This window comes from Chiloscyllium plagiosum, unplaced genomic scaffold, assembly GCF_037043375.1.
Source record: "Chiloscyllium plagiosum isolate Xiang-an unplaced genomic scaffold, Cpla_swu_hap1 HiC_scaffold_48, whole genome shotgun sequence".
NCBI lineage: Eukaryota > Metazoa > Chordata > Chondrichthyes > Orectolobiformes > Hemiscylliidae > Chiloscyllium > Chiloscyllium plagiosum.
The window spans coordinates 12,532,962-12,552,998 of NW_028270186.1; the positions used below are offsets into that span (position 1 = coordinate 12,532,962).

General features: G+C 39.5%; 1 protein-coding gene across 3 annotated transcripts in view; it reads left to right on the forward strand.

The window, feature by feature from the left end:
• The window catches only part of LOC122543129 (disintegrin and metalloproteinase domain-containing protein 9-like), a 129,931-nt gene that overhangs the window by 84,263 nt on the left and 25,631 nt on the right, over positions 1-20,037 (forward strand). For all 3 annotated transcript variants that reach the window (XM_043681470.2, XM_043681471.2, XM_087984384.1), the window contains exons 11-19: positions 93-223; positions 421-592; positions 2,562-2,654; positions 4,674-4,869; positions 5,549-5,654; positions 11,132-11,315; positions 14,923-15,003; positions 17,966-18,071; positions 19,822-19,963. In XM_043681470.2, the coding sequence (XP_043537405.2) occupies positions 93-223; positions 421-592; positions 2,562-2,654; positions 4,674-4,869; positions 5,549-5,654; positions 11,132-11,315; positions 14,923-15,003; positions 17,966-18,071; positions 19,822-19,963 (1,211 nt within the window). The remainder of the gene's footprint in view (positions 1-92; positions 224-420; positions 593-2,561; positions 2,655-4,673; positions 4,870-5,548; positions 5,655-11,131; positions 11,316-14,922; positions 15,004-17,965; positions 18,072-19,821; positions 19,964-20,037) is intronic.

Here is a 20,037-nt window from a genome sequence, read left to right on the forward strand (position 1 = left end):
GTTTGTTCTCTGTATTCAGTATGGTGGAGATATCCGTGGTTCTGAATTTTGGATCTTTATATGCATGTTTTTTAATCTGGTTTATTTTCTAGTTTTCACAGAACATTCTTTATTTTGCATCCATTGTCGCTCATGAGCTGGGCCATAACTTGGGAATGAACCACGATAATGACCGGAACTGTAACTGTGAAGCAGAAGCATGCATTATGAATGCTGGAGCCACGTAAGTCATGGTTCAGAAATACCTCTGTTTAGTGCACCGTGCCCTCTGTGTTCATGATATCAATGCATTATTTACCTAATACCATACAGAAAAATGTGCATGATGTGCTCAAAATTGACCTCAAAATGATCTTCAGAGATTTCTAAGTTTGATTTGCTTTAATGACTTGATTCCCTTGGTTTATAATCCTGTTACAGAGGTGCGACGAACTTCAGCAGCTGCAGTGCTGATGACTTTGAAGCTATGATCTTAAATCGAGGGGGCTCTTGCCTTTTAAACATTCCTACACCTGAGGAAGAATATAGCCCTCCCTTCTGTGGCAACAAGCTGGTGGATATGGGGGAGGAATGTGACTGTGGATCACCAAAGGTCAGTTCTAAATTTACAACTATTTATTCCTGAATATGCTGGTGTACCTTGTTCAACCTAATGCTGATAAATCTATCATGTGTCAATTTCTTCTAGCCCCAGTAATACTTCTCCAATAGTTTTGCTTTTCCTTATCCTTGTCACTCATTCCCTGAAACGGTGAATCCTGGTTGTGATATGGTATCTAAGGCGTCGACTTATGTGTGTGCTTCCTGGGTTTGGCCTAGTCTTTGTAGGTTACCAATTGTTGGTGTCCATGACCAGTTACTTAGTAACACAGTATGAAGGACACTGAAGCCACCTGTTTCAGTCTTGTCTACGAACTGAAGATAGCCACCAGATCTGTGATGGAATCTAGGATGGTTCTGTTATGTACATTTTAATATTGCAGTGGGTAACTTCCAGCTGATGAATGGAGGAATATGCAATTCTGAAACAGCATCTTACCATGGATAAAAAAATACAGAAGTTAAGCAAAACTTGAGATACTGAGCCTATGTTCTTGGACCAAATATTACTGAATCGAGGGATCCTTTGCCTTGGAAGTAACTGAGGTAGAAAGACTTGTAGCCTTTCTGTAAGGGAAGAGTAAGCAAATATCTAAAGCTGAGAAAATCATAAGATCATAGGAAGTAGTCTCAAAAGTAGTCTATTTGGACCTTTAATTTTGTTTCACTATTCAGTAAAATTATGGCTTTCTGCTTTTTCCAATAACCCTTTAATTTCAGATGACAACCACCTAATGAAGGAGCAGTGCTCCAAAAGCTAGTGCTTCCAAATAAACCTGTTGGATTATAACCTGGTGTTGTGTGATTTTTATCTTTGTACACCCCAGTCCAACACCGGCATCTCCAAATCATCATAAAACATGTCCAAGTTAAATTCCAGATTGTACATCAGTCAGGAAGTCTGTTAAGTCTACACAGTTTTGAGTTTCATTATCCAGTTTAAGGGACCTGGGAGGTCATTCACCCTGATCCACCTACACAATGTCTGGCAGACTCCTTTTTCATTAGAGTCCCACTGGACTGTGTCATAATGTCTTCTTGATTCTCCTTGTGCCACTTGGAAGCAGCAGTGTGATATCAGGAAGATCAAAATATTACTGGAGTATTTTTCTTTACACTAATTATTTTTGTTGAAATGATAGCCTTTCCTGCTTCTCCTTTACTTTTCTAGTACTTTAGTTAGGAGCAGCCTATTCTAGTCCAAATCTGTTCCAGGTTACTGCTGCTTATGTTTTTAGGAAGACTGTTTTAATCACACTCGAGTCTGCCAAAATAAATCTTGTACTGCTCAAATGATTCTTGGCATGAATATTGGTTGGGATTCAAACAAATAGAGACCCATTATTCCTGCACTGTAACTATTCAAATGCACTTGACATTATTTCATCAGATAATATTTTGGAAATGATAGATAAAAATAGGGTTATTTGTTTAAAATTGTACAAGCACAGTGTAAAAGTGGGAATCTGTCAATTTTGAGTTCTTTCACTGAGGTCGAAGCTGAGCTTTCGGAAGAATGGGTGCTCTCGGGTTGCATCACAATTATCCAACAGTGAGGAAAGCTCTCAAAAGGTTCCGCTTTAGTCTTGTGACCTTGATTTGCTTGTGTAGCATGCCACATAGTGGCAGGATGAAGAATTACATCAGGCTTTCTTCACTGACTTTTCTCTTCCCGGAATTTAGCACTTCTGGCTAAATGCAGACTTGGAACAGGTGGCATTGTGGTCTTTGGAAATGATTTCCTGTACCATTTTAATCTTCCTATTTATCAATTCCCAAACAGTTGGAAAACACTTGTGCACAATTTAGAATAGTGGGGCAGAATTTTCTGGGATTTGTCTTTTGGCTCACAAAGAGGTATCACATGAAAGCAAAGAGGATAAAAGCTGCTGGTAATCTTGTGTTATTTTTACTGAATTGTGTTGCTCGTGGTGTATTGAGGTTTTTCTTGTATTTTTCAGGAATGTGAAAATGATCCTTGTTGTGAGGCCTCAACCTGTAAACTCAAGTATGGAGCACAATGTGCTTTTGGCATTTGTTGCAAAAAATGTAAGGTAGGCACTTAACAACTGAAAAAGTAAGGCAGTCTCATAATTGATCAGTGTGACTAATTGTATTCCATTTGACAAGGCAAAAGATTAAGAGAAATGTTTCAAGTCAGAGTAAATTAGTATGATAGGCAAAGCAAATATGATATCAGCATAATAATTTGACATTTAGTTTGCTGCAAATGTAAAGAGTATGACTTAGCAGCATGCAAAGGATGATAAAATTGATGGAATCACTTCCTGTCTGACTGAAGATTATATTGTTACCTAGGCTGTTTCAGAGAAGAAAAGTTAGAACACAATGATTTCCATTCGTTAATAATGCAGAACTGCTTCAATTGACATCAAATTTGAGATGGCAAAAGTGAAGACTGCAGAGGTTGGAGGTTAGAGTTGAGAGTGTGGTGCTGGAAAAGCACAACAGATCAGGCAGCATCCAAGGAGCAGGAAAATCAACGTTTTGGGCAAAAGCCATTCATTAGGAATCCTGATGAAGAGCATTTGCCCGAAACGTTGATTTTCCTGTCCCTCGGATGCTGCCTGACCTGCTGTGCTTTTCCAGCACCACACTCTCGAATCAAATTTGAGATGTCAAAAGAACCAGAGTCAAATAGGCGATTGGAATTCACTGGTGAAAAAGTGGTGGGAACATACTTGAACAAATAGTTTGGTCTATGTGGCTTTCTGATCATCCCACATTGCTTTAGAACTAATGAAAAGCTTTTAAACCACAAGGGTTATGTTGGCAAATTTATGAACAGCAATATTCCAGAAAACAGTGGTGTTCATTGAAAAAGAAACTTTCCAAAAGAATAATTTGTTGTTGAAAAATTCATTCATTGAAGAATTAACTCTTCCCAAAACAGTGCTTCAATATCTGCAGAGAATATCACAGCTGTAGATAAGCACTTCTGATAATGCAGCACTCTCAGTTGAGCTCGCTCAGTTTGACACTTTCAATTATTTACTGTCCAAAGTCAGGCCTGAAAATCTAATTTTCTGACTTGCTGTCACTGAATGGAGCTGAGACGGGTGATATCTGAAGTCACAGATGCTGGTTGGAGTGAAATGATTAATAGCAGGCACACACTTGATGGTGGAGAAAGCAATGGGTCAAACTGGTTATTCGGTTGGAAAGAAGTAACATGGCTAAGAGCAGAAATTGGTATTTTCATCAATTTGACATTGGTCAACTATCTATCCACAGTCACTCTTTGCAGTCATTGAATTTACAATCCAGTATCTCACTCTAACACAACGGCTCCGTTAGTCATTATTTGCATCTGTGTATCAATACTCTTGAAATTGTTTTAAGAATTGAAAACATGAGTGAAGAATATTTCATGTTATTTAGTTGCAAAGTTATTTCTATGTAAATCTGAGGTCATTCCAAACTCTTGTCTTCATGTTCTAACTCATACTAAGTCCATTTAATTCATCACTCCTCTACTCACTGATGACATTTTTGACTGATTAAACAAAGCTCTGATGTTTGAAATTCTCATCCTTCTTTCCAAACGCCTCCTCCACATTCTTTTCTGTATCTATAACTTTGTTCAGCTCTTGAAATTCTCCAAGGTCGCTGCTCTCTTCCCGATTTTAATTGCTCCACAATTGCTAACCACATCTTCAGCTGCAAAGTCTCTAAATTATGGAATTCCCTCTCGAAACACACTGTTTCCTTCTTTAAAACCCTCCTTCATTTATTTGGCAATGCTTTTGGTCATCTGTCATTGTATCTCCTCAGGCAACAGTCAAATTGGTTTGCTAACACTCCTGTGAAGCACCTTGTGAAGTCACAAAGAAAGTCACAAAGTTGTCTGACAACTAATAATAATTGTTTTGGGGAAAAGGAAAGAAATGATTTTAACAATCTATTTCAAATTCTATCTTGTGACTGTTGGAAGTGGACATATCATTGGTACTGGGTAGCAACACCGTGCATGACTGAGCTTTACCAGCCAATTTTGTATGTTCATCTCTTCCTCCATGCTTTCCTCACCCTCACCACCCATGCCACAACAGTTCCGTGCAGCTGGAACAGTGTGTCGAGCATCTACAAGTGAATGTGACCTCCCAGAGTACTGCAATGGAACAAGTCAAATTTGCCAAGCTGATGTTTTTGTGCAGGATGGACACCCTTGCAATCGCAACAATTCATACTGCTACAATGGAGCATGTCAGAGTTACGATGCCCAGTGCGTAAATTTATTTGGACAAAGTAAGTCACCACTGAGTCTCTTGTATCATGGCTTTAAAAGCATAGTTCACAAAAAGATTAAAATTGCTTTAAGAAATGCAGAAAAATTATTTTTAGAGCCCTGTGATAAGAAATTCAGCTTGATAACAGTTGGCGCATTTTTTTCAAAATCTAATTCATCCACTTTCCACCATCAACTTGTGTGTTATTCTTAGATTTTTTTCCAAGTGGTGATGCAGAAGCATTGAAATATTTCCACGTATTCAGAACTGTATATTTCTGAAAGGGGAATGTAAATATGAAGATGTTCCCCTTGAATTGTCTTGCTTACTAGAAGAAGGCACTGAGCTAGAGATGCCATTTAAATCCACTTTTGAGTTACTGTAGTTCTTTGTGAAGGTAGCATGTTTCCCAGCCACCATCCTGAGATATCCTCAGCGGTACATACTTAGTTCTGCTGATTCAGGCTGAATGCAGTTCAGAGTTTCTACAGCAAACAGTAACATTAACTTGAGGTTAATTATTTTCATGACTTGATAACTTTTTTTTGTTATGACAATCTCACTGAAAATACTTCCCTACATTGAATTGTCCTCCTGGTTATTTTCATTCTGAAAGCTGTGGGAAATAAATGTCTGTGAGGAGTGTAGGAGATGATTTATTTGTATTTTTTTTCCATCTATTTTTTCTTAACTTCCAGATGCAAAATCTGCTCCACATACTTGTTTCCAAGAAGTGAATTCTAAAGGTGACCGGTTTGGAAACTGTGGTTCCAGTGGTGCTGGGTACAAGAAATGTGAGATCAGGTACCTTTTCTTATTTTAACTTTATGCCTGTGTAGTTTAAAATCTTGGTTGGTATGTGCCAACAGGTTTGGTCCAAAGACTGGGGTACCAAGCATACAGATTCTGGTGAATGGTTTATTGAAGGACCAGCATGTATTTGGTATTATAAAAGCTAATTATTGTTTCCTTCAAATATATATATATTTGTGAATGTTGTGATGTTTGACCAGGATCATTGCTGAATTTGGGGTTGAGTGGATCTAGTCTAGTAGTTTCCAAGTTGTGGTAATTACCCAGGGAAATGTCTGAGATGCGAACAGGAGCAATCGCCCAACCATGGACTTTCTTCAATAAGTATTTAGTATCAATCATTTCTAACATATTTTATGACATTAAAATGTTTGCAGAATCAAGTATTTTGTTACTGAAAGATATACAAATTACAACACTGATGTCACCATTTCTGTGTTTATAATCACCCTCGACTCCATTTGTTGTACATTTAAAGCCTGATTTAAAAACCAGCAACTACCTAATATGATTGAGTTCGAGATCAAGTTGGGTTTCCCAGTCGGTTGTACATATTACGCTCTAACTACTGATACGGAACTGTTGTAAATGATGTAATGTTTATAAAGTAGAAGGCTGTGGTTCCTCTAAAGATACCTGTAAATGGTGCTTAGAGTGCATGTGCGCTCAGAGAAAGCACTGCCATTAGTTAGTGATGAAAAGCAGCAGCTAGTCTCAACATGGCACTGCTGTGTGTTCAGTTGGAAAAACTCAAATCTTGAAATTAACTTTCTAAAAACTCATTCATGAAAAGGACAAAAGGAGATTGGCAGCACTTGTGGTGCAGGATACTCTCCCCCCACTCCTAGCACTGCCTCATATCAGTGGTGCATGCACTTGGTGATGTTGCCATCAGGATACACACAGGCACTTTCTGTTGCAGCATGTTCTCTTGTGGCAAGCTGATGTAATGGGATCATTTCGTCATTATAAATAATCATCCTATAAATTAAATCACGTTGTTCGGGATCTAAGCATCTGTGGACATGGAAGACAGTATACAATAACTCGTGTTTTAATATCTCTGTCCAAAGTCAAAATAAAAGTATAGTTTAAAACTGAATTTCAAATGAAAAGGAGAATGACAAATTCTATATCAACAGAAAGTGCAGGAAAAACAGAGCAGATCTTCGGAACAGTTATACTCTCCTCAACATTAACTCTGTTCCTCTCTCCACAACTGCTGCCTGGCTTCCTGGGTGTCTCTACTGCTTTCTGTTATTTCAGATTTCCAGAATTGCAAGAAGGAGACAGTGGACATGATGCTAGCTCTCTGACAGGAGACAGGGAGTAGTCGTGTATATTTGTTCCTTCGTGGAGAGGAAGATAATAGTATGAACTTCTTTGGTGGTGGTATTTAAACCACTGCTTTTATGGAGCTTGGTTTATTACCTAGTCTTGGGTGTGCAGTTATTGGTTTCAGAGCTGTGTTGCTCTAAGAGCTGAATATGCTAACAATCAAGAACTAGATGAAACCACATGACAAACTAGCACATGCAGTCCAGAAGAAGGAAACTACAGTCTGGATGCCTGTATTGGTATCTGCAGCTGCAGGTTTTACTCTGAGCTGTTAAATAAATCTGGATGTGTTTTTTGAGTAAATTAAATCAAGGCTGTTTAATTTGTGTTATGTATTGCAACTACAAGAAATGGGACAAGGTGATCAATTTTGGAGATTTTCTTCAAAAAACAGCAGCTGAAATAAACTTCAAAACTACAGGAGAAAGCAGTGCAGCAGTTATATTAAAAAATAAACCACGAGAGGAACTGGGAGTACTTTATTTGTGAGCCTCTTTGATCACAGAGTTCATTGCAAATTGCATTGTTGGAGGTGCAAGGCAATTTGCAATTTTGAGGGCACTTCCTCCGAAAATAGAGAAATATTTGGGAGGGAAAAAAGGAAGCTAATACCGCATTGGAGTACACCACAGGAATAGTTGATTGTATGGTTTAATCCTGGTTCCTGCCACTTCACTATATCTTAGAGATGGACATGCAGAAGCAGTTTATGCAGACAAGTGTGACCTGAGAGATTTGATTGGAAGATGGAGGAGAGGTAAATTTATTTGAAAGGATAAAGTTACAAATGAGATGCAAAGGTTCGAGCTAGGGACAGTTGAAAGGGAGCATCAGTTTGTGAAAGTGGCAGACAGTGTGTAGCATAACTAATGAGGCATATGTGATCTTAGGTTTTATAATTCAAAGCAATGAATATAAAAGCCAAGGAAATTATGGTGAAAGTTTAAAAACACTGTTTCAGCCTCAACTGGATCACTGCGTCCAATTCTGGGCCCAATACTTTATGAAGGCTGCTGAAGATTTTAGAGGATACCAAAATGACTCCTGAGAATGGTTTCAGGGATGAGGTACTTCAGTGATATAGATAGATTAGAGACTTTCAGGACGAGAGGAGACTTGATCAAGGTGTTGAGAATCAGGAAGGATTCAGACAGCATAGACTTGGAGAAACTGTTCCCGATGGCAGAAAGATTGAGAAACAGATGTTTTATGCTGTGTACGATGCCATGGGATACCTGGCAAAACGTCTTTTAGCCCAAGCTGTCCATGCTGTAATGCTTCATTTGAGCCTTCACTGTCTTTCTTCAATTAATGTGTCATTGTAGCCCCCATACAGCCCTCCTTCAAATGCGTGCCTGGCTTCTCTTTAATTGCAGTTATAAAATTCATTTCAATCATTTACTGTGGAACTCAGTTCCCCATTTTCAACACCTCACCCCCTTCTACCACCACACTCTGGGTAAACAATCTTGTCTGAATGTTTTCCAAATTTCTTGGTAACAGCCTTTTGCTTTTCTTTTTCCTATAAGAGGTAACATTCTTTCTCTGTCCACTCTGTCAGCAGCCTTTCAGAATTTAAAGCCCTCTATTACATCCCCCTTACGCTTTTGTATTGTCAGGGGGAAGAGACCCTCCCTGTTTCTTGATAAATACACATAGCAGTATCTGGTATTTGCTTTGTAAAGTTACTCTGCACCCTCCCCTCTCCAGTGCTTTTACAATATTCTTACAGCATACAGCAGGAGACTGGAACTGTGCACAGTCCTTTTAAAGTGTGTTCCAACCATGGTTCGGTAGAGGGCTCACTGCTTAGCTTGCATTTTTATGGTCTTACCAACCTGTGGCATTCCTTTCAGTGACTGTTGTATTTATATTTGTATGCATTGATTTAAGTTGAATGCCTATTGAATCAGGGCAACATGCAGAAAAGAGTAGCAAGTGTTTGAGATGCTGAATGCAATGCCTGAGAGTTTCATGGAGGCACTGTGAAGGGCAGTGGAGTGGGACAAAGTGAATTGCTTATGCAGAAATCTGGCAGTGAAACAAAGGACAGAATGGTCTTCTCTGCTTTGACCAGTATTGAATTCTGTGAGAGACAGTAAGGCATTATATAAAGATGTTAATGTGGAGGCCAACTGCCAGGGACTGAGAGAGAGAGAGAGAGAGAGAGAGAGTGAAGATAAATGTGAATACAATTTATACTTTGTTATTGTAAAAGTTAATAAGTAACACATCATCCTGCCAAAATTTGCCTTTTTATTAACTTGTGGGACGTGGGCATTAGTGGCTGACCAGCATTTTATTTCCAGTCTTTAGTTGCCATTGAGAGGCAGGCGGTGAGGTGCCTTCTTGAACCACTGCATTCCACACACAATACCCTTAGTGATGAAATTTCAGGGTTTTGACCCAGCAGCATGAAGGAACAATTATTTATTTTCAAGTCAGGATGGTGAATGCCATGAAGGGGAACTTGCAGGAGGTGCTGTTCCCATGTATCTGCTGCCCTTGTCCTTTTAGATGGAAGTGGTCATGGATTTGGAAGGTACTGTGCAAAGATATTTGAAGTTCTGCAGTGCATTTTGTAGATAGTGCATACTGCTGCAAAAGAGTATTGGTGGTGCAGGGACTGGATGCAAGTGGATGTGGTGCCAATCAAATGGGCTACTTTGTCCTCAATGGTGTCAAGCTTCTTGAGTGTTGTTGGAACTGCACTTCTCCAGGCAAGTGGGGAATATTCCATCACACTCCTGACTTGTGTCTTGTAGTTGGTGAACAGGCTTTGGGAAGTCAGGAAATGAATGACTCGGTGCAGTATTCCTCGCCTCTGACCAGCTCTTGTAGCTACTGTGTTTAAGTGATGAGTCCATTTGAGTTTCTGGTCAATAGTAACCCCAAAGATGTTACTGGTGGGGGATTCGGTGATGGTAACATCATTGAATGCCAAAGGGTAGTGATTAGATTGTTTCTTATTGGAGATGGCAATTGCCTGGCATTTGTATGGCATGAATATTATCTATCACTTGTCAGCCCAAGCCTGGATATTGTCCAGATCTTGCTGCGCTTGAACATGGATTACTTTAGTATCAGGGAAGTCGCAAATGATCTGAACATTGTACAATCAGCAGTGAACATCCCCACCTCTGATTGTATGATGGAGGGAAGGTCATTAATGAAGCAGCTGGAGATGATTAGGCCTGTGACACTATCCTGGGGAGATGTCCTGGAACTGAGATGACTGAACCCTAGCAACTACATCCATCTTCCTGTATGCCAGCTATGACTTAAAGTAGCAGAGAGTTCCCCTCCTGATGCCAATTAACTCCAGTTTTGCGAGGACTCCTGGATGCCACACTTGCTCAAATGCGATCTTGATGTCAACAGCTGTCACTTTCACCTCATCTCTACATTTCAGCTGTTTTGTCCATGTTTGAACCAAGGCTGTAATGAGGACAGGAGCTGGGAGCCTCTGGCAGAACCTGGGCATCACCGAGCAGGTTATTTCTGAGCAGGTGCTGCTTGATAGCATCTTTGACACCTTCCAACACTTTAATAATGATCAAGAGCTGACTGATGGGCAGTAATTGGCTGTATTGGGATTTGGCCTGCTTTTTGTGTACAGGACATACCAGGGCAATTTTCGATAGTGTTGGGTAGATGCCAGTGTTGTGTCTGTACTGGAACAGTTTGGCCAGGGCAGCAGCAAGTTCTGGAGCACAAGTCTTGAGTACTATTGCTGGAATGTTGTCAGGGCTGATAGCCTTTGCAGTGACAAGTACTTTCAATCATCTGAGAGTTGTTTAATTGAACTGCAGGTGCTAGAGATCTGACAGCTTCTTGATTTCAAATCTAACCTGGGTGGGAGCAGCTTTGACAATCCAATATTTCTTCCATGTTGTGTTATGTCTGCTTTTTGTGCTCTCGGGCCTGATGTTTGTACTCCGGCCATAGAGTTGAACACACAATCATTTGACTTGGAGATGACAGTGCTACTTGTAAGCGAAAAAGCTATCACTGTGTAAAGAACCTGATCAACATTATTGTTATGTTTACTGCTCTTTCAGTTCTGTGTAGTAGTCTACACAATAAGTAATCTCTTACACAGGAAGGGTGTTGTATTTTTCTTTATCTAGAAATTCCATGTGTGGGAAACTGCAATGTGAGAATGTAGACTCTGCACCTGTTTTTGGAATCCGACCTTCCATCATCCAGACGCCAATTGGTGGGACGACATGTTGGGGGGTTGACTTCCGCTTGGGATCAGATGTCCCGGATCCTGGCATGGTAAACCCAGGCACCCGATGTGACACTGGCAAGGTATATTTAAAACTGTTAATCTCTGGCTAGAATTGTGTTTTGGCATTGGGTGGTTTAATATTCGCTGGGTTTTTCTATGTTTGGAGTAATGTAGAATTGGTAACTTCTGTAAGCTATGCCTCACCGAACAGAAATTGAAGAGATAGTGGATGCGTTAGTGGTGATCTTTCAGGAATCACTAGAATCAGGGAGGGGCCCAGATGACTAGAAAATCACTAACGTGACAATCCTGTTTAAAAAGGGAGTAAGGCAAAAGACAGAAAATTACAGATCGATTAGTCTAACCTCGGTCATGGGTAAGATCCTGGAATCTATGACAATGCTGCTCATTTAACAAGGTTATCCTGTCCTTGGCTTTTTTTTTCCAGCAAGGTCGTAAAAGCTGCGATTCTGAACGGTCTAGGTTTGAAGAGTTTTAGTGCCATTTGATTATAGCTAGCAGATACTGCCTCAGGTAAAATGCTTTCAAGTTTTACAAAAAAACACTTATACAATGAAAGCAGTGTGGCCAACTCTCCCATCGCAGCTTTTCTCTGGATTGGTTTGGTTTTAGCAAGCAGTCATTCGCAGCTGCTGGATCAAAAGAAGCAGGGTCTCCGCTGACCACCACCAAGGGGTCCTTATGGGGATTGTTGCAAGTATTTGGAACAACATCATTAAATTGGGATAACCTGTTGGGTTTTCGGATAGGTTAAATTATTCTCTATTATGTTCTCTATTGTTGGTGTCTCATTCGGCAGTCTTGTAAATAAATTCTATTTTGTTTAAGTGGTTTGACCAGCTGCATCAGTCCAGGAATATCTGCTGAAAACCACTACCAATATTAGGATCTGGGCTACTTTCTTGAAATGTTTTGAGGGATCTGGCTGGTCTAGAACAGATCCATTGTGAAGGATAAGATTTCTGAAAACTTGTAAGTGTATGGTAAATTAAGGCAAAGTCAGCGTGGTTTCATCAAGGAGAGGTCATGCCTGACAAATCTGCTAGAATTCTTTGAAGAAGTAACGAGAAAATTAGACCAAGGAGAGCCAATGGATGTTATCCACCTGGACCTCAAGAAGGCTTTTGACAAGATGCTGCACTGGAGGTGACTGAGTGAGATACGTGCCCATGGTTGTCAGAGGCAAGGAGCTGGCATGGATAGAAGTTTGGCTCTCTGGCAGAAAGCAGAGAGTGGGGATAACAGGGTCCTTCTCAGGATGGCAGCCAGTGACAATTGGTGTTCCACAAAGCCCAGTGTTGGGACCACAACTTCTCAGTTTATACATTAACTATCTGGATGAAGAAACTGAGGGCAATCTGGCTAAAATTGCAGACAATACAAAGATGGGTGGAGCGACAGGTAACATTGAGCAGGTGGGGGAGGCTGCAGAGGATTTGGACAGGTTAGGAGAGTGGGCAAAGAAGTGGCAGATGGAGTACAACGTGGGAAAGTGTGAGCTCATGCACTTTGGTCGGAAGAGTAAAAGCATGGACTATTTTCTAAAAGGGGAGAAAATTCAGAAGTCGGAAGTGCAAAGAGACTTAGGAGTTCTCGTCCATAATTCTCTCAAGGTAAACTTGCAGGTTGGGTCAGTAGTTAGGAAGGCAAATGCAATGATGGCATTTATTTTGAGAGGACTTGAATATAAAAACAGTGATGTATTTGTGAGGCTCTTTAAGGCTCTGGTCAGACCATATCTGGAGTATTGTGCATAGTTTTGGGCCCCATGTCTCAGGAAGGATGTACTGGCCCTGGAGCATGTTCAGAGGAGGTTCATGAGAATGGTCCCAGGAATGGAAAAGCTTAACATATGAGGAACGTTTGAGAACTCTGGGTCTATTCTCTATAGAGTTTGGAAGAACAAGGAGGGGGATCTGATTCAAACTTTCAAAATACTGAATGGCATCGACCGAGTCGATGTTGGGAAGATATTTCCATTGGTAAGAGAGGGCATAGCCTTAGATAAAGGTAAGATCTTTTAGAATACAGATAAGGAGAGACTTCTTCAGCCAGAGAGTGGTGAATCTATGGAATTCATTGCCACAGAAGGCTGTGGAGGCCAGATCATTGAGTATATTTAAAACTGAAACAAATAAGATTTTAGTATCAAGGGGCTCAAGGATTGTGGGGAGAAAGTGGGAAAATGGGGTGAAAAACTTTTCAGCCATGATTGAATGGTGGAGCAGACTCAATGAGCTGAATGGCCTAATTTCTGTTCCTCTGTCTTACGGTCTAAACATTCCTGAAGGTGCATGAGGCTCAAAATGCAAGTTAAGAGGTGCTGTGAGAAAGCTAACAGCCTTCAAGTTGGTAAATATATTTAATGCTTACTTGAAATGTTGCAATTCATTCGGTTGATTGGGATATTGTAAAATTGACAGAGAGTTGGCCGAGGTATACTAAGTGCTGAATAAGTGCAGTCATGGAGTGAGCAATGTCCTGCACTTGTGTAAATTTAAATTTGTTCCACCCATCTCAGAATGTCATTAAAAGGAGGCACTTAATTTCTGTTCCATTTTATGAAGCTGTGTAAAGTTGGATCATGGGTACGTTTGATGGTACTGACTCGAATTCTTTGGTCCTGTTTGGTTCTCAACAACTGACAATGTTGCTTGACTTCCAAATGAATAACTTAACTATCTGCACAACATGAGTAATCGCTATGTCTCAAATCAGTTGCTTTTGACCTCTTATTAAGCTTGGGTGTATCATTGCACTGTAAAGCAGATCCACTTGTAAGGTAGAGCTGCTAGCAAATTCCAGTGATACTGACTTGATAACTGTCAACACAGGCTGTTTTGTGTTCAAAGTCACCAGCCATTTGACAGAGTTTATCGCAATGAACCCCATGCCCTGGAAATCACATGGGAGAGAGATCAGATGAACAGTTTACCTGCAAGAGTGAAATTATGTGACCCAACAAGTGCAGAAAGGATAGATAACCACAGTAGAACTGGGACTAGGACCTCATTCACTTTGAAGTGAGAATTACCAGAACTCTGGGCGTTTGCAATGATGCCAGAGGGTGTCTTAATTTTTATGATTTTATATAAAAAAATCCAGTTATTTCAGTTTCTACATTATGGTACAACATTATTCCTTACAACATAAGTAGATAACACAGATAAGCACATGACTAAGAAATGTTTGGAGGAATTGGGGCTGAGCGCAGGCAGGTGGAACTAGAACTAGTTTAGTTTGGAATAATGGTCAGTATGGACTGGTTGAACCGAAGAGTCTGTTTCCATGCTGTGTGACTTTATAACAATAGAACTGTTCACTTTTGGCTTTCTCATAACTGTCGTTTGGAAATAGGGTCAAGAAGTCTCCCACAGAATTTCAGAATTAAGAGAGGGTTCTTCTGCACAAGGAAATGTTAAAAACTGTCATCTTGTAGAAATTCAACATGGATCAACATATGACTGTTAAATTTCTTACGCAAATAAATAGTTCTACTGGCATGCCAATAACATCCCATAAATGATGGTAATTTCTATGTTGTGATAGACAAAATTGTAGTCATTTCCATTTTTCAAAACAAACATTGTCAATAAATCAAAGAGCGTTAAAGATCAGCAACATGTCTTTCATTCTTTGTTACTGAGCATTATTTTTATGTTTTAGATCTGCATGGATTTCAAATGTGTGGATGCATCTATCTTGAAGTATGACTGTGATGTACAGATCAAATGTAATGGCCATGGTGTAAGTAACAGCTTCTGTGTCAAATCAACTCTCTTTTTGTCAAGTGAAACAATGACTTAGCACCACATTTTTTCAATTAAGTATTTTGTCTTAGTGGAGTATGCTGCATTCAGATAAAGGAAGGCAACTTACAGCAGATGCTGGAAATCTGGAACAAACACAGAACATAATGGAAAATCTCAGCAGGCCTGGCAGCATCTGTGGAAAGAGACCAAGTTAACATTTAAAGTTGTATATGACTCCTCTTAAGAACTACTCCTAATAATAGTGACTCCTCCTAATGCAGCTTCCTCCTACACTGGGGCGACCAGGCATAGATTGGATGGCCACTTTGCAAAATATCCCTACTCAGTCTACAAAGCGTAACCATGAGCTATTGATCACCTATCATTTTAACTCTTCACTTTGTTTCCGCTCTGTTGTCAGCTTCTAATGGCGCTCATTGCAGACTTAAAGAAAATGTATCTTATCTTTTGATCAGGCCCTGCATTCCCTTCTTGTAAGTTGAAAACTTAGTTCAACAGCTGCAAAGCATCGCACAGCTCCCTTTTTCGTGTTTTATTTCTGGATGACAGTTGTTTGTAATGATTTTAATTATTCCATTTCAGAATAAAAATAATTACAACCTGAAATGTTCACTCACTTTGTCTCTCTGCAGATGCTGTCTGACCTGAGTATTTTCATCGTTATTTTGAATTCAGTTTTCCATTCTCCGTAGTATTTTGCTTTTGTGTTTTGGTTATCCTGTTCCACCTCATCCACATCTCTTCTTTTTTCCCTTGGCTCATTACCATCTCCTTTTGCCTTGAATTTTTAATCACTGAATCTCTCTTCTCTTCCACCCTATCACAGATGTTTCTTTTTCCACTTAGCCTCCACCCCTTATCCATGTGTCCTCCCTTTGGTCAAGCAAGAGTAATTTTCATCATCGACATTAACTGCAAACTATTCCCCTGTCCATCACTGCTACCAGCCCTGCATAAAATTTCCAGCATTTCGTGTTAATCTTATAATTTTGAAGATGTTCCTTATCAGGAATGAACAGTTGGCCCTTTGAAACCTGTACTTTGAAAATCAATGCTCCAGATAGCTTGAATTGTTCTGAATGCACTGCTACGTATAGTATTGTTACAGAATAATTATATATTTTATCCATATGGCCCTCTGGAATGAAATGAAATCAACTGAAAGGATTATGGTAAGTTTAGCAAAGGTAGCAGAACTAATGTACGATGTTCACCATGTCGTTGTGCATCCATGATGCTAAGATTACATGACAACTTAGAAAAACACTTAATGGCGCCTATGACAACTATTTCAACTTTCTTTGAAGTCATAGTTGCCCCTACATTGGTCAGATGATGTCGGATGTACAACTTAGAAACTGATCTTTTCTACGAAAGCCAAGTACTTCAGATTCTGAAACTATGAAATAAGAGAGAAACACTAGAAATAATCAAGAGGTATGGCAGCTCTTTGTGAAGTGAACAAAATTAAAAATCACATAACACCAGGTTATAGTCCAACAGGTTTATTTGGAAGTACTAGATTTTGGAGTGCTGCTCCTTCATAAGGTCGCTGTGGAGCAGGATCATAAGACCCAGAACTTATAGCACAAGACTACAGTGTCATGCAATTGAAACAATATATTGACCAAACGTAAATTGCAGTTAAATCTTTCATCTTTTAGAATGGGTTGTCGGTTTCAGTTTGTTCATATGTAAATCCCAGAACTTCTTTTAAGTCACAATCTGGAGATAGCTTAAGGTTTTATAAAAAAAGTGCCATATCAGCTCAAACTATGCATTAAAGGTGTGAAGTTAGAGTCTGCTGTATTCCAATTTTGAATCAGATTGGTGCTATTTCCAAAGTAGGAATTTACAAAATGTCACATGGATTGACTGCCTGCAGACTGTGTGTGTTTTTGAGCATAATAGAATGCATCTGCAAATACAATTCTGCAAATGCAAATTCACCCCGTAGACTTGTGTGTGTGTATATGAGAGAGAGAATGTGAGTGTGTTTGCATGAGAAAGTGTGTGTTTGCGTGTCTGCTTGGTTGAGTGTGATGGAGTACAAACCTATGAGTGTGTGTGTGTATATTATATATATAGATATTATATATATAAATAATGTAGTGGAGTCACCTGTAGTATGACATGAACCCAAGGTCCCAGTTGAGACCATCCTCTTGGGTACCAAACTGGGCTATCAGCCTCTGCTCAGCCACTCTGTGTTGTTGCATATCCTGAAGTCGGCCTTGGAGGATGGTTACCTGAAGATTAGAGGTCGAATGTCCCTGAACACTGAAGTGTTCCCTGACTGGCGATTGTTGCACAGTGTCCATTCATCCATTGTTGTACTGTCTGCTTGGTCTCGGCAATGTACCATGCCCTTGTGAAGTGAGAAATAACATTGAAATGAACTTTTTACACATGTGGGAATCTGTAACAGTGCTCCATTATGTGAGCATATTCTAGTCTGTCCTTTTTAATTTCAAGGAGATGGGTTTCAATTAATTTTGAACCTCTCTTTCGTGATGCCAATGAGGAACTGGAGCTGGAACGAATGTATTTTGAATCCAGTTCTGAATTGGCAGTGGTTCAAAAATGACTCAGCAATGTATAATTGACAAAATTACTTTCTTTCCTTCAGAAGGATAATGGGGAAATTGAGAAGAACTGTTTCCATAATATGTTAAGTGAGGGTGATGATAAATTTGGTGAATTACTTAGAGTAGCAGCAGTCTGAAACGTTAATTTAACATCAGTCACTGGCTGCTGAAGTAGCATGAAGCAATCCGATTGACTCCAGTTTGTATATGTGTCTGAGCTGCTGACAGAAGAGTTCATTTTTCTTCGATAATGTCACGTAACTTAATTTTAGGAATTTTATGTTTTGTTCATTGATGACCTTGCATTCCTCCTATGCACATACTCATCAGTGTATCTTGGTTTTTCAGGTGTGTAACAGCAATAAGAACTGTCACTGTGATAGAGGGTGGGCACCTCCAGATTGTGCAAACACTGGTTATGGAGGAAGCATTGACAGTGGACCAACGTATGACGGTGCGTAGCTGAGAGCAATGTGACTGCTGTCTCGTCAGCAAGGGAGCAGGGTGATGAGTTGATAGGAGATAGCAAGGGGTGAACAAGGAGGCAAACAAATCTGAATAGTGATAACAGGATTGTTAAGTAGTGTTTTAGAATTAAGTATTCTGTGAAGACTGCAGTCCTCAAACATGATATATGCTATCTGGGCAAAATGATGTAACATTTAAAATTTTGCACATCACACAAACATCTGAGAAAAGCACATATATTGATGATGCACTTGTTAAAATATCTGCATATTGCTTTTTTTATGGAGCCAGTTAGCTTCAGGTATCATGACTGCATGTGTAGTGAGTGTGAGCCCATTAGTAGTTGTAGGAGCAAACTCAGGCTCAAAATTATTTGCTTTTTAATGGTATGAAAAAAAAACTCAGGTGTCTACTTGATTCATACTTCATCTATCATCTTTAATATCCATTACTGGCATTAGGCAGCTGCGGAGTGTCAAATTCCAACATGCAATGCAACAATATATCAAGTAATCTTAGCAGCATTTCCCAAACAGCTGTCCTCCAAGTTCCACACACATACATTAGAATTTCCAATGAGAATCAATCATTTCAAGCCTGCTCACATTCAATTCAATCATGATTGTCTTTTGTTTCCATGCCATTTTCTGGCTCTATTTTCATACCCCTTGATATTTTCAATACCTGGGCATCAATCAATTTCTGTCTTGAATTCACTGGCACTGAATATTCCAATTAACATACTCAATGACTGAACCTTCATGACTTTCACAGGTAGATAATATCAAAGATTCACCACTCTCTAAATGAGTTAATTCCTTCTTGACAATTCCTGCATTATTATTTTATAAGTTGAATTTTGACACAAGAAATGTGAATTAAGTCTCAAGAGAAAATCCTTGCACATTTCAGATTGGTATGATACAAGTTTGGATCCTATTTAGGTGCAGAATATGACTGGAATTGTAAACCTGATACTCTTAACTTTTCTCTCAAAGTTTTTCAGTGGATCTGCCAGTCCTTCAGTCCCACTGAATTCCCTGGAGAGTGTGATATTTTTTCGGACTTCCACTGCTGGTATGTGATGGAACAAACCGTCTCCACCAGTATATGGTTCTGGAAAAGAGTTATTTGAAGTCATTCACTGCCACCATTCTTCCTTTGTCTTCTATCTATCTCATGATTAGTGACAGAGGATACATTATTGTAGAGTGTCTACTGAAGTGGCATTTGTCTTAGATGACTGGCAAATTTAATGCATGACAGCAGTAATAAAAAATATACATCAGATATAATGACAATTCAGGGAACTCGATTCAATTTATCTGTTTCTTCCAAAAACTGGAGTGTAGAACTCTTCATCTCCACCTACAGACTCTGTCTGACATCAGTAGAATTGCTGAAGGCAATGTAACATGAACATCAACTGCTTCACAACCATTACTTTAATTTGCAGAGAGTAATGTTTAACAAGGTAAAGTAATGTCAAGGAGCCATTGTCCCAAAAAAAACATAAGGCTGTTCACTCATTAGCGAGCGGACTGGTGGTCGTTTCACCGGAGGGTCATCAAGCATCAAATAAAGGGTGAGGCTGAGAAGAACAGTCCTTCATATTAAGATCAGCCAGTGCAGAAATTGAACTTGCAGTGCTGGCATCACTAACCAGCTGTCCAGTCAACTGAGCTCAATCGATCCCCAATGTTTACTGTCTCTAATAATATTCTTTCTCTTTTCAGATAAAGATACTACACTTCGGGATGGTCTGCTGGTGTTCTTCCTCCTAGTGGCTCCTCTGATCCTTTTGGCTGTATATGTGTTTGTGAAAAGAAATGAACTCAAAAGAAGATTCTGTTGGAAGCGAAGTTCACAAACACAGAAGTAACAAATTTACTGTTTTCCAAGTTAATGCTTTTTAAAAGTTAAAAATTCTGATGAACTTATGAAATGAAACA